The 13806-nt window shown below is 47.5% G+C and overlaps 1 protein-coding gene across 9 annotated transcripts in view; it reads right to left on the bottom strand.

Annotated features, from left to right (window-relative positions):
- The window catches only part of ZFYVE27 (zinc finger FYVE-type containing 27), a 38780-nt gene extending 26628 nt beyond the window's left edge, over window positions 1-12152 (bottom strand). For all 9 annotated transcript variants that reach the window (XR_004278498.1, XR_004278499.1, XM_032311979.1 and 6 more), the window contains exons 1-7: window positions 11940-12152; window positions 10512-10709; window positions 6189-6259; window positions 4513-4699; window positions 1617-1712; window positions 1163-1275; window positions 287-426 (exon numbers count right to left, since the gene is read on the bottom strand). Coding sequence is in view for 7 of the 9 variants with exons in the window: in XM_032311979.1 (XP_032167870.1) it covers window positions 287-426; window positions 1163-1275; window positions 1617-1712; window positions 4513-4699; window positions 6189-6259; window positions 10512-10708 (804 nt within the window). In the remaining 2 variants the exon portion in view is untranslated. The remainder of the gene's footprint in view (window positions 1-286; window positions 427-1162; window positions 1276-1616; window positions 1713-4512; window positions 4700-6188; window positions 6260-10511; window positions 10710-11939) is intronic.
- Window positions 12153-13806: the final 1654 nt, after the last annotated feature.

Below are 13806 nucleotides of genomic sequence, written 5' to 3'. Positions count from 1 at the left end.
AGCCTTGTCCCATGCAGCAGCAAACCCTCTCATTCTCGGAAGCAACCTACACCTCACCCAGTAGTACCTCTAAAGTCCTTACATCAGCAGAGTAAGCATTCAACAAAGCAAGCAGTAGCTGTTATCATTACGCTTATCATTATTAAACATTTCTGAGAAAAGGAGGCCAGGGAAGCAGCAGGAACTGTGAAGAGGCCAGGAGCTCCGGGGCATGAACAAGCTGGGAAACCAGAAGGCCCCATCCGCTGCCTGCAGAAGGCTCTACCCTCTGGTAGGGGGCGCTCACCTCTGTGGGCGTGGGTGCAGGTGTGCAGTCCCGCACAGCACACTTTTCCCCAGCCTCCAGCAGTGCCGGGCTCTCAAAGACGCTGTCTTTCTGCTTGGGGTTCAGCCGCTGCTGCAGACGTGCCCTGTACTCAGACACCACTGTCCAGGGCAAGAACAGAGTGGGGGGCATAAACAGGATGGAATAAGTGGTGCTCTGGGGATCCCCCCTTCTACAGGTAGCTGGCCTCTTGCACCAGCCTGCTCTCAGATGCAAGAAAGTCACCCTCCTAACTCTGAACAGATCACCTAACCTGAGCCTCATAAGCAGAACAGGGCTACCCCCACCCACCCCATTTGACGGCTACAGGGGGATTAAATGCACTGTGTTGGATGAATTACGGCTTCGGTAACTAATCACCCAACTACGGGAAGGCAAACAAACACAGCAATCAACCAAACACATGTGCAAACCCGGGCTTCTGTGGCTCAGGACCTCTCCAGACTGCCTCCCCGCTTTAGAAGCTAGACGGCAGACTAGAACTCCGGGATCACTCGAAGTAGCCCCTCCAGGTGGCTGCATCCCAGGATGCGGGTGGCAACACTGGGAAAACATCCCTCCCTCATCTCCCAGAAGCCACCACATCACATAAGTAGGGATTCACAGTCTTGGGAAGGGAGAGGGACCTCCCACAGTAGCAGCCTCCCCCTGGATGCCCCCTGACATCTCAGATGCAGAGCCCAGGAGCCCTCCCAGAAACTACCCTGGTGTGGTGCTGCCCCCTTGTGGAAGGCACAGCAAACGATGATTAGCTGGAGGGCTGGACAAACCCGGGAGCCTAACCTAGCCCGCAGAGCCTGAGCCTCTGCTGAGCTGTCCAAGCTGTCCGAGGCTTACCTCGGAAGAACTCCACATTCCCCAGAAAGAGCGTGCTGTTTAAAAGGGCAAGGACCCAGCACAGGGGCAGCAGATAAAGCATGCAAACTGTGCCCAGAAGAGCCCCATAGAACCTGCAACGAAAGAGAGGAACCACAGCGTCAGAAACTCCTAAGATCAGAAGGAAATCACTCTGGAACACAGCCACTCGGCAACGGGCACACTTCATAAACATGACATCTGCTAATCAAACGAGTGGGTGAGATTACATGGTGAGTTACATTTCTACTCTCAAAATATTTTTACCACACCTAAAAGGTGACTAAACAAAAGCAGTACATCCCAGCCCCCAAGTTCACAGGCAGGCCTACACACAAGAGCCTCAGAGGCTCTCCCCGCCGAGCAAGGGGAGCAGGAGCTCCCTGTCCTGGCAAATCCCTGCAGGGCAGCGGTGGGGGGAGCGGCGTCCACTCACTGTGAGGATGCGGTGGGGTTCTCCCAGTGCAGCACACGGTAGGCGGCCTCGCAGGTGCGGCAAAGGCGGCTCAGGAAGGCCTCCAGCTGGATCAGGCTGTGGGCACAGGGCACTGCCGTGAGCCAGAGCTCGGAGCCACAGGAGCTAGGACCTCACGGGCATAGCTAGCTAGCCAGGGACAGCTGGTCTCTTCGAACCCAAAGGCGGGGCAGAGAGCTCAGAAGAAACTGCGTACGTTTCAGGCCCCCTTTTGGAACCCCTACAGAGATGCAAACAGGACAAATGTTCCTGCTTGGGTCTTTTCCTAGCTGCTGGGGTAGGGCCAGCTGTTTAACTTCCCCAGGCTGAGAGACAATGAGGAGCAAGGAACCCCCCTCACAGACAGACATGCTATAGCTGTAGGATAAATGGCAGGAGAGAGCACTGTGTCTCCACCTGGGCTGTAAGGCAGACTCACCTGGAGAGGTTTTTTTAAATGGATCCACCCCCAGAAGTAATGAATGCATGCTGCACCCAGATCTTGGTTTCTGAAAGGCCCGGTGGAGAAATGGCTCATTCCAGAGTGGCGGCAGCGCAAGCATAAGATGACTCTGAATATTATATGCGCTCAGAAATGATGGGTGGTTGAGCTCCGGCGGTTGAGCACCCGGCTCTTGATTTGGGCTCAGGTCATGATCTCAGAATTATGGGACCAAGCCCCGCATCAAGCTCCGTGCTCAGCAGGACATCTGCTTTAGATTTTCTCTCTCTGGGCTGCCTGGGTGGCTCAGTGGGTTAAGCCTCTGCCTTCAGCTCAGGCTATGATCTCAGGGTCCTGGGATCTCAGGGTCCTGCATTGGGCTCTCAGCAGGGAGCCTGCTTCCCTCTCTCTGCCTGCCTCTCTGGCTACTTGTGATCTCTGTCTGTGAAATAAACAAATAAAATCTTAAAAAAAAAAAAAAAGATTCTCTCTCTCCCTCTGCCCCTCCACTCCCACCTTCCCACCCCCATGCGCATGTGCTCCCACACTCTCTAATAAATAAATAAATCTTTAAAAAAAAAAAAAAAGGATGGGACATATCAAAAGAACACAGAAGCCAGTTCAAAAGAGCTCCTAGGTCAAACCTAAGACAATCTGAGATCAAAATAATGACAATAATGGATTACAACCTATTAAATAAAATTAAGAATCTCAAGTTAATACTGATAAGACGGAAGAGCTCTTTCTTAGAGCAGATGCTGGCTAACAACGCCAATTAGAAAATCACCTTCGCAACTATCACAGTAATAAAGTGTTAAAGACAAGACCCAACAATGGCCATTTTACAACAGAAAAACCTTAACCAAACAACCAAATTCAGCATCTCCCTTAATGGGACAGAATGACATCATTTGCCTCCTGATACAATACACTGACAACACACTGCTTGTCATATTCCTGCAAAAAGGCAAAACCTCCACCTAATCATAAGGAGCCAAATAACCCCAAACTGAGGGAAATTCTACACAATAATAAGCTCATCCTATCTAAAAGTGTCAAGGTCATGAGAAACAAAGACTAAGGAAACTATTCCAGGTTACAGAAGACTAAGAAGACATAAAAACTAAATGTAATGTAGGACTTGGGACTGGATTCTGGATGAAGGGAAATGTATATAAAAAACCTTATTAATATCATTGGTAAAATCTGATTATTAACTACCTATTAGATAATTGCAAGAATGCTGATGTTAGCCATGTAAAATTTCCTGATTTTAATTATACAATTATAAATACATAAGAGAAAGTCTTGTCCTTAGGAGAGAAGTATTTGGAGTAAATAGGCATGATGTCTGCACTTACTTTCAATGGTTCGGAAGGAAAAAAAGTAACATGCAAGAGAAAAGCAACAGAGGAAGCCAATGTGGCAAATGTAATCACTGTTCTAGCTGGGCACAGGGCATCTGGGAGTATTATTCTTGCAACTCTTACTTGAGTTTAAAGTCATTTATTTGGGTGCCTGGGTGGCTCAGTGGGTTAGGCCGCTGCCTTCGGCTCAGGTCATGATCTCAGGGTCCTGGGATCGAGTCCCGCATCGGGCTCTCTGCTCGGCAGGGAGCCTGCTTCCTCCTCTCTCTCTCTGCCTGCCTCTCTGCCTACTTGTGATCTCTGTCAAGTAAATAAATAAAATCTTTTTAAAAATAAATAAATAAAGTCATTTATTTTAAAAAAAAAAGAGTGGGGGGGTATTAAAAACCACAGAGACCCAGACCCTACTCCAGAAAATGGACTCAGACAGGGTCAGGCCCAGGCCTCCATTTTGTTTTTAACTTTTTTTTTGAAGCTTTGCAGTTGCTATGGTTAATGTTATTCAATGGTCTTAACGTGGCTCTTCGGAAGTACCAGCTCTGTCACATTTAGGAAGCTTCCTGATAGTGTAGTAACGATGACTAACCCTTATCGGAAACTTCCTGGGTACTGGACACTCACTCATTCACTCTTCACAACCACCTATGAGGCAAGCCTACTATTATGCCATTTAACAGGTGAGGAACCCGAGGCGCAGAGATGCCACAGGTTGCCACACAGCCGGTAAATGGAGGGCTGGAATTTGAACCCTGGCCGTGGCTCATGCATGCATGCATACGCTCCGTTAAGACCCAGAACTGTCTCTCTAGTGGAAAGAACACAGGTTGTTGTGAAATCAGCTAGATCTGGATTCTCATTCCAGCTTGGTCCCCTTTTCGCCATGCAAGCCTTTTTCTTCATCCATAAATGGAGGATACTAACAGTAGCTACCTCCCAGAGCTGTTCAAAAGATGAGAGGAAAGAACCCGACAGATGAGAGGAAAGACCGCCTCATACAATGCAAGCACTCAGTGTGGTGGCCGCTGCCACTGTGACCATCTCCCACCGCCCCGGCCCCTTCCATACTCACAAGCTCTTCACCTCAGCCACAGCCTCGGGGCGAGACAGGCGAACTTTCTGGAGGTCCTCCTGCCTCACGCTGTGATACTTCCTCCGCATCAACTCTGACTCAGGCAGCCGTGCCCGGCAAACCTCCTGAAGGTAGCCCAGAAGGGCAGGCACTGAAATCATTAGGGCACCCACGGAGTACCATGCGCCTACGGATCAATAACACTGCAGGTAAATGAGGAGCAAGGACCGGGGGCCTCTGTCCACCAGAGGCCCACATACTCGCTCCCTCACCTCCTCCAGGGCTCTGTCCAAGAGACCTTCCCTGATCACCTCAGGTGAAAGAGTGTCTCCCCTGCTCACTCTCCAAGCCTTTAACCCAGCTTTATTTTCCCTCACAAAATTTTTCACCACATGACTGATTGATTATAGGCATAGTTGCTTTCTCCTCCATAAAAAGGATCTTGAAGGCTGGGACTCCATCCAGTTTGGTCACTATCATAGCCCCAGACTCATTTTCTTTTTGTTTTTTAACATTAACAAATCTATGTGAGCACACAGTAGGGGGCTCCTGCCTGGAGTCTGGCCGTTAACAGATCCCTGTGACTGACATTCTGACCTTTTGGGCCACCGGGGCAGATTGGAAGCCTTTCGTTTGGCTTTTAGAATACCACAGACACACCACTGTGGACTGAGAAATGGGGAGGCTGAGAGAAAATCCAAAGAAAGACCTTCTTCCATGTAGCATGGTACCCCCAAAGCAAACTAAGAGAGCACTGGGCACACAGTAAATGCTAGTTAAGTATCTGTCATTGGACAAACAGATAATGGAGGTCTTATGTAAAAACTGGGTTTTCAACCCACTGAATCCGCATCTCCATAGGAAACAAAGGAGACACTTGAGAAATGCAAGTTTGACAGAAGAATGAATACATGAATAAAGGACCCAGTTCCTCAGAAGACTCTGTCTCAGGCCTTTTACACATCTCCCCCCAGGGGGTTAGCTTTTTCTGCAGCCACTTGTCAGTTCAAAAAGGAAAAGGCCTGGGTCCTGGTATATCTTGTCACAAACAGTCCCCAGGAGACATCACTACCCAAGATCTCTAGAGCCACCCACCTGTCCACACATCTACCTCAAAGCCTTCATGCCACAGACCCCTCAGAGCTGGTGACTGCTCAGCAGCCCCCTCCAGGCTCACCAGCTGAGCCAGAGGAAATCAATGGATGTGGCAAAAATCTCTTAACCATTCACCTCCCTGGCACCTTCACCACATGTCATGCCCTCACTGACCCTGGAATCAGCTTGGAAATAAAAATGGAAAAAGGTTAAAACACCAGCATTCAGTCAAGAAGGAAACAATAATAATAGCTACAATACAGCGGGTCCTTACTCTGTGTCAGGTGCCGTGCTAAAAGTAATATACAGGCTACCTCGTTCCTCACAACTACTCTCTGAGGAGAGCACTATTATTATCCTCCCTTTAGAGATGAGGAAAATTAGGCCTTGACAAACAGATTAAAGAACGTGCCACCTCAACAATCCAGCCAGGATTCTAGCCCAGAGTGTGTCGCTCCAGAGCCGGTTTTCTGACATCAAGCAGACAGGGAAGGAGGCCAACTCCATGGCAAGACAAGGGGCCACTTCTTGGAATTCCTTCCCACGTTCATTCACAAAAATCCCCTGGAATCAGTTCTTACCCTCATTCAAAGTGAGGAACAAGACGTTGAGGCCCAGACAGGTCAGCAAGGAACACAAAGGCGTCTGCCACCTACAACACAAGAAAGTCCTGGTCACTAAAGATGGCCACTCCTCCAATTTGGGCGTGAGAGGGTGGGAGGAGGAGATGGCCATCACGGGTGGGTCATCAAGAGGAGGGAGTCTGGAGCTCTGAGTGTCAAGGAAAAATGAAAAGTGTCCACTCACGTGGATAGGGAACTGGGAGAGGAGTTAAGGTCACCCATTAGGCCCCAGGACAAGAAAAGGTGTCCTCTCAGAACTAGAAGACCTAGGGAACTTTCTCCCAGAAGGAGAAAAAATTATAAAATACCTGTTAAGAAACCCAGTTAATACTGTTTAACTGTGTTTTGTAATGTTCTGGTCTCTTTAAGAGGTGACAATGGGAGCGCCTGGGTGGCTCAGTGGGTTAAGCCGCTGCCTTCGGCTCAGGTCATGATCTCAGGGTACTGGGATCGAGTCCCGCATCGGGCTCTCTGCTCAGCGGGGAGCCTGCTTCCCCCTCTCTCTCTCTGCCTGCCTCTCCGTCTACTTGTGATTTCTCTCTGTCAAATAAATAAATAAAATCTTTAAAAAAAAAAAAAGCACGTTTAAAAAAAAAAAAAGAGGTGACAATGATGAACTTTCTTCTTGACAATGTTCACTTATTCTTTGTACAACTTCACAGGAACATATATATACTTGCTGTGCAAGATTCATCTAATACAGAAATCAAAAGAACAGAATGTGAAGGATTTATGTGACCGCGTTTGTGACTTCACTTATTTCTGAAATTTTGAGATCTTAACATGGCAATCCAAAAGGAGAAAAGATAATGAAGATTTTGTTTTAATAGATCAAAAAAGAAATTGAAACCGGGGTATAGCATTCTTTCAGCAGACACGCCCTAAGTGAACTGGAACATCTGGAAACACATGCAGAACCAGCACCCCCCACCATCACCACCAAACAGCAGTGCAGAAGCCCCCAAAGAGGAAAGGAAGAAGACCAGAGACTTGAGTTGCTGAGGACAAGCAAATTCTGCTGGCTTCATCCCTGATAAAGGACATTTAATAGGGGGAAAGGAGCAAAGATGTAACAATGAAAGCATGGATGCCTAAATTCTAAACAGCAGTGTAGCGGTGCCTGGGTGGCTCAGTTGTCAAGCGTCTGCCTTCAGCTCAGGTCACAGTCCCAGGGTCCTGGGATCGAGCCCTACATCGGGCTCCCTCCTCAGAAGTAAGCCTGCTTCTCCCTCTCCCAATCCCCCTGCTTGTGTTCCCTCTCTCACTGTCAAATAAATAAAATCTTAAAAAAAAAAAAAAAAAAAACAGCAGTGTAGCATTTATAAGGTCAACCAACTGAGGGAGAGTCAAAGAGAAATAAACAGGTTTGTTGCTGGTAAGCAATGTATTCAGAACTTCAGTGTATTTTCTTTTGCTGTGATTGAGGTATTTCAGTTGCTAAATGAGGTTCACTGATTTAAGTGCTTCTATTTTTTTGTGGGGGAAGGAGGGCGTGGAAGAGCAGAGGGAGAGGGAAAGGGAGAATCTCAAGCAGACACCCCTCTGAGCATGGACTGAACCAACACAGGGCTTGATCTCATGACTCTGAGATCATGACCTGAGCCAAAATCAAGAGTCAGACACTTAACCAGCTGAGCCATCTAGGTGCCCCTTTTATTTTTTCATAGAAGTTATTAGTAAGGGAATGAAATGACCTCTGTCTACTTTCCTCTGGAAACCCAGCATCCCCCACTATGCCACCCTAATTAGGCCTCAGAACCAACTAGTGGCAGCTATAAGCGTAAGAGCAAATTAAAAATCTGGTCTAAAGCCAACTCCGTTTCAGAAATAAAAACATCATACAGCCACTCAAGTCACTTACACTATAAAGCCTCTCCCATTCTTTCTCATGTCTTTACTGACACTTTGGTCACAGAGATCCACCTACTAGAGTAGCTGATCCCAGAACTGAGGAGTCTGTTAAAAATCTACTGCAGCTGTAGGCTTCACACTATCAGACAAAGCTCAAGATTAGGTCCCTCTTGAAAGTCAAATCCTCTTTACTAAGAAAAGAACAATCAAAAGCACAAACTAATCTGACAGGCATTTTCACACACCAGCGCTCTGTCTCCCAGTGGCACAGAACCACAAGCTCCTGGGGGCTCTTTAGGCCAAATGCCGTTCCCCCTCCATCCAGCTTTAATGAATCACACCACACCCTCAGATTTCTAATTTCATAAAACGGAAAAACCCGAACATACGAGTCCCAAGAAGCACTAAGAGACCAGTGTTAGAAAGGTGAAGGGGCAGGCTGTATTTAACTTCTGTGCTTTGCCACAAAAGAGTAAAATACACATACATGCACATACACCTGCGTGTGTGCACAGCAGAAAACCCCAGGGCCCATCCCTTCCACTAAGGAAAACTAAAATTCATTTCAGCTATATGGTCATGGTGGGATTATAAATCAAACCTCTCATACCATCATGTCCCCTATTCCTTGCACCAAGGAGAAAGTGAACTAATGGTAGAGAATATTGCTATGAAATATAAACTAGCTCACCTCTAGCCTAAAGCCATAAATAAAAGGGATTCTGGGGGCGCCTGGGTGGCTCAGTGGGTTAAAGCCTCTGCCTTCGGCTCAGGTCATGATCCCAGGGTCCTGGGATCGAGCCCTACATCGGGCTCTCTGCTCAGCAGGGAGCCTGCTTCCTCCTCTCTCTCTGCCTGCCTCTGCCAACTTGTGATCGCTATCTGTCAAATAAATAAATAAATAAAATCTTTTTTAAAAAATAAAAATAAAATAAAATAAAAGGGGTTCTGAAGGGAACAAGAAAAATGTAAGGCCTTGTTCAGAGAATTAAAAAATAAACCTCCCACTATTTCCAGACTGAGGTAAGAATGATATTCAATAGTACTCTTAGAGGTTAACCCCACTCCACTCACCCTATCTCTTACCTCTCTCAGAAGACTGGAGAGCTTGATGAAAACTAGAAGCTTCTCCCTTAGAAATAAACATGTGTGCACGTACCAAGTTTTACATGTAGTTTCAGGAGGTTGTGAGCCCTAAATTAGCCCCACTCACAGGTTCTAAGTTATGAAGGGTTGCTCTGTAGGACAACCAGGATTTACGTGGCTCCCTATATTAGGAACACATGACTTTTGTGGGGGAGGGAGTTTCACTTGAATATGATCCAACCTTTAAATCTAACTTCTAATTTGCACCAGGAGGAAGCTACCAGAAAATCAAAGTAGGAAATTCTTCAGGACCGTCAGCTCCGTCTCCAGCAAGTCAGTATCATGAAAAGGAAACCATTTTAGATTGAAAAAGAACTTAAGGGACATAATAACCACATAGAATGTGACCCTGGATTGGAATCTGATTTGGCCAAAACATGACATTCTTGGGACAACTGAGAAAATCAGAACTGGGTATAAGATGCTATCAAGAAATTACTGTTAACTTTATTAGGTGTGATATTGCTTTTTCTCATTAAAAAAAGTCATTATTTAGAAATAAACTGAAGTATTTAGGGAGTAGAATAGCATGTATCTGTAATTAAAATTGTTTAAGATAAGAAATAGAATGAGCTGAAAAGAGAAAAAAGGAATCACAGAGGATGAAAGTCAAAGCAAAATAAGAACAAAAAATTTGGAGCTCCACAATCCTAAATTAGCAAAAGGGGTACCTGCTTATTCACAGGTATTTGTATTTAGTATGTTCAAAATTACAAACTAATTTTAATATTAATTATGCTAGTACTGAGAGAGAAGGAGGGAAAAAAAAGGGCTCCTTTAAGATTTAGAAGGCCTGGGGCGCCTGGGTGGCTCAGTGGGTTAAAGCCTCTGCCTTCGGCTCAGGTCATGATCCCCAGGTCCTGGGATCGAGCCCCGCATCCAGCTCTCTGCTCAGCAGGGAGTCTGCTTCCCTTCCTCTCTCTCTGCTTGCCTCTCTGCCTACTTGCGGTCTGTCTGTCAAATAAATAATAAATAAAATCTTTAAAAAAAAAATAAAAATTAAGAAGATTTAGAAGGCCTGATGTTCGAGGCTAGTTAGCAGTCCTGAGATATGAGCTTACTGAACGACATAGCAGAAACTCTGGTGAAAGACCATATGGTTCCCAGGGCCCTACCTTTCCTGAGGTGGGTCTGGAATCAACCCAGGGAACCAATGGACTTCCCAGAACCACTCCTCTCTAGGGCAAAAGGGATAGCCCAGAAACTGCCTAAACGCTCAGCACAACTATGGAGCAGGAAAGCAGAAGGTCTAGATGGTCAGAGCAACTCTGCGAAGTCTGTTACCTGAGCAAGTACCGGACACCGTCACCTGCATCCTTCAGGGGTTCCAGGTAGATCTCCAGCCTCTTGTAGGACAGGACCAAGTTGAAAAGATCAAACGCCGGGGACTTGGTAGGGGCAGATGGAGACTCCAGGGGAGCCTCAGGCATCACGCTGGGGCTCACCTCTGGCCCACTCCCCTCACGCTCTGATGTCTGCATCCTGCAACCATAATAATTCCTGGCATTTGCACTGTACCCACCACCCTTCTACTTAAATTAGTACATGTGGTGCCTATAATAAACCTGTGAGGTAGGAAGGGTTACAGGTGAAATACCCATTTCACAGACAGAAGACACATTCAGCAGGATAAAGTGAATTGCCCAGATATTAAAAATCCTGTTCTTTTTCCCAGAGATCCATCAAGAGCCTAAATGATAAAGACGGAGTACTTATGGCTGCTGGAAAGAGGCATTCTGATGTCTAGAAAGAAAAGATGACCTGGAATATTTTCACCTACTCTTGACCTGCTTAATTCCTACCCACCCTTCAGGTAACTGCTGAAACACTGCTCCCTTGATCTGAGAGGATCTTGGCAACCACCCCAGTATGGAATGGGAGACCCTCCCCAATGATCCCAATCATGCACTTGCCCTAAAAGCATTTATTCCACTAAAGTAAAATTTTGGCTTTCTTGCCAGCCTGTGCTTCTTAACTTGAAGCTCCACCAGGTCAAAAACTATGTCTTCCATTTACCACTGCTTTTGCACACAGTGGAAGGTTAATTAATGCTCACTGAATGAGTGAACGAACTGTCCATCCTCTAGGACTCCCATGCTTTCTCCTGCCCCACCACATCTTCTAAAGCTTCCTTCTCCTTTCTGTTCCCAACAACTTCCTGGACCATTCCTGCCCATTACCCTCCCTTTTCCCTCGAACCCCACAGGGCAGTCACCTCCTTCCATAAGGCCCCATTTCCACCTCCCCACTCCGATGGGGAGACCCTTACCCTCTTCCTAATTTCAAAATCCTACCTCAAAACCTAAAAAGAAAAGGAGGGGACGGGGACGGACGGGCGGAACCTTGACACACAGCAGCATAAGCTAGTCCCTCGCAGTGGACTGAGACCTGACGGGGACTGGGGGTGGGGATGTGACCAAGGGGCCACTGGGAGCCCAAATACCCGCAGGCCGAGCTCGAACTAAAGGATCCAGGGACGGTGCAAGGTAAAAAGTCCTGGAGAGGGTGAAGGTGGTCAGCGCTGGCAGAGGCCAGGACTACCATCACCTCTGCAGCCCACGGAGCCGGCTCGGGCCCTGCTGCCCCGACCGGGAAGGCCACGCCCAAAGTCGCTGGGCCAGCAGGTGGCGGCCCCCGCGACGTCCAGGCGCCCAATTCCGCACAGTCGGCAGAGACCCGGAGATGGGGCGGGAGGGGTGGCACTTCACCTACCCGGTCGCAGGGCTGCTGGGGGAGGGGCGGGGACGGCCAGGGACCACTGGAAAAGCCACTAGACCCCGAGGCGTTTCCTCAGGCCCGCCCCACCCCTAGGACGCGCCTCTTCCAAGGGCCTCTCCGAAGTAGCAAATCCGATAGCCTCCTCTGCCTCCCCCGCCGCTGCCACCGCTTCCGGGACGCGAATTGCTCTGCGGCGGCGTATCCGTGACGTCATTACGCCCGCCCCGCCTCCTGTTCCAGCGTTTAGCTCCGCCCACTCTAGCACAGGTGAGCGCCCTCTTCAGCAGTGCGCCTGCGCGTCTTTCCTCGCTGACCCCGCCCAGATTCAACTGGGTCCAGGCGTGACTGCGGTTCGCGAAGGATTGCGGAGCAAGAGGTTTACCACCGTGCATGTCACCGCTGTGGTTCAAATCCAATACATTCGTCTGGCTGACCCATCTGGGGGTTATCATTTACTCCTCCAAACAGCTGGAATGAAGACAGATCCGAATCCCCACACCAACTACTGAACTATAGTCGGAAATCCTCCTACTTCTTAGATGGGCCTGGCCTTGTTGCTGGTCCAGACTTGTCTGCTTGGACTCAGCCTCTTCTCCTTCAGGATGAGTCTAGAAGTCTAGAAAGATTTTTTTTTTCTTTAATATCTAAGCTACCCGAAATTTCCCAGGTAGTTAAGTAAATCAGTCATTTACTCCAAAGGCAAATTTTGGTTTTGTGCAATTCCTTGTTGGGTGGTCCTGGACCACTGGCCTCACGCTGCCTGGGGTCAGTAGTATTATTGTTTCTTTCTTCTGGCAGCTCTACAATTGAGAGATATTATTCAAGAATTAGACGTTATCTGGGGGGAACTCTGGAGGATATAAGAAGGCTCTAAAGACCAGAAAGGGTCAACAGTATGGCCAATATCAATAAACAAAGGCTCCCCCTGGTAACTACACACTGGTCAGCTAGACTCTGCTTTTGGGACTCGAACTCTGAATTTTGTATAATACAGTTCTCCCAGTTCCTTCTTTCCCTTCTCCAGTATTCTGAGTCTTCATTCTTCGCCCCAAATCCTAGTGTCACTGGTAAGTGAAAGAGACTGAAGGAGAAAATAAAATAGTAAAAGAGGATAACTAATAACTTGACATTTTCCTAAAGATTAGTCTTTACATCTCTAAGCGAGGGTGTGTATGGCCCACATGATAGACTCATAAACCTCACTGTGGCCCTTGGAGAAACACTTGTGGGAAATGCTAGGTGGAAGAAGTTGGGAAGAAGGAGTGGGGGGCGCCTGGGTGTCTCAGTTGGGTAAGCGGCTGCCTTTGGCTCAGGTCATGATCCTGGAGTTTTGGGATCGAGTCCCGCATCCGGCTCCCAGCTCCATGGGGAATCCACTTCTCCCTCTGACCTTCTCCCCTCTCATGCTCTCTTTCGCCCTCTCTCTCAAATAAATAAATAAAATCTTAAAAAAAAAAAATGAAAGAAAGAAAGAAAAACAAAAAAGTGTGGGAAGAGAAGAGACTGTCTAAGCACATCCACCTCCACCAGATGGCTCCCTCACCCACTCTTACTCAAACCTTGGGCGAGTCGCCTTTTAACTTGGGAGTTTCTGTCTGTGGTCTCTTCTGTTACCATTTCCACCACATACCAGATTTCGTCACACTTCAAGCTGTATTCATTATATCTTTCTGTGTAACAAATTATTTTAAAACTTACTGTGTTAAAACAATAATAAATTTATATTTTCTCACATTGAGTTTTGGCTTTCGGGTGGTTTGGTCAGGAAATGGAGAGCGGCTTCGTGGGCAGCTTTGGCTCCAACTTTCATGAGATTGCAGTCAGCTGTTGGCCACAGCTGCCATCATCTGAAAGTTTAATG

The sequence above is a fragment of the Mustela erminea genome, chromosome 14, assembly GCF_009829155.1.
Source record: "Mustela erminea isolate mMusErm1 chromosome 14, mMusErm1.Pri, whole genome shotgun sequence".
NCBI classification, from domain to species: domain Eukaryota; kingdom Metazoa; phylum Chordata; class Mammalia; order Carnivora; family Mustelidae; genus Mustela; species Mustela erminea.
This window is presented reverse-complemented; position numbering and strand designations above follow the sequence as displayed.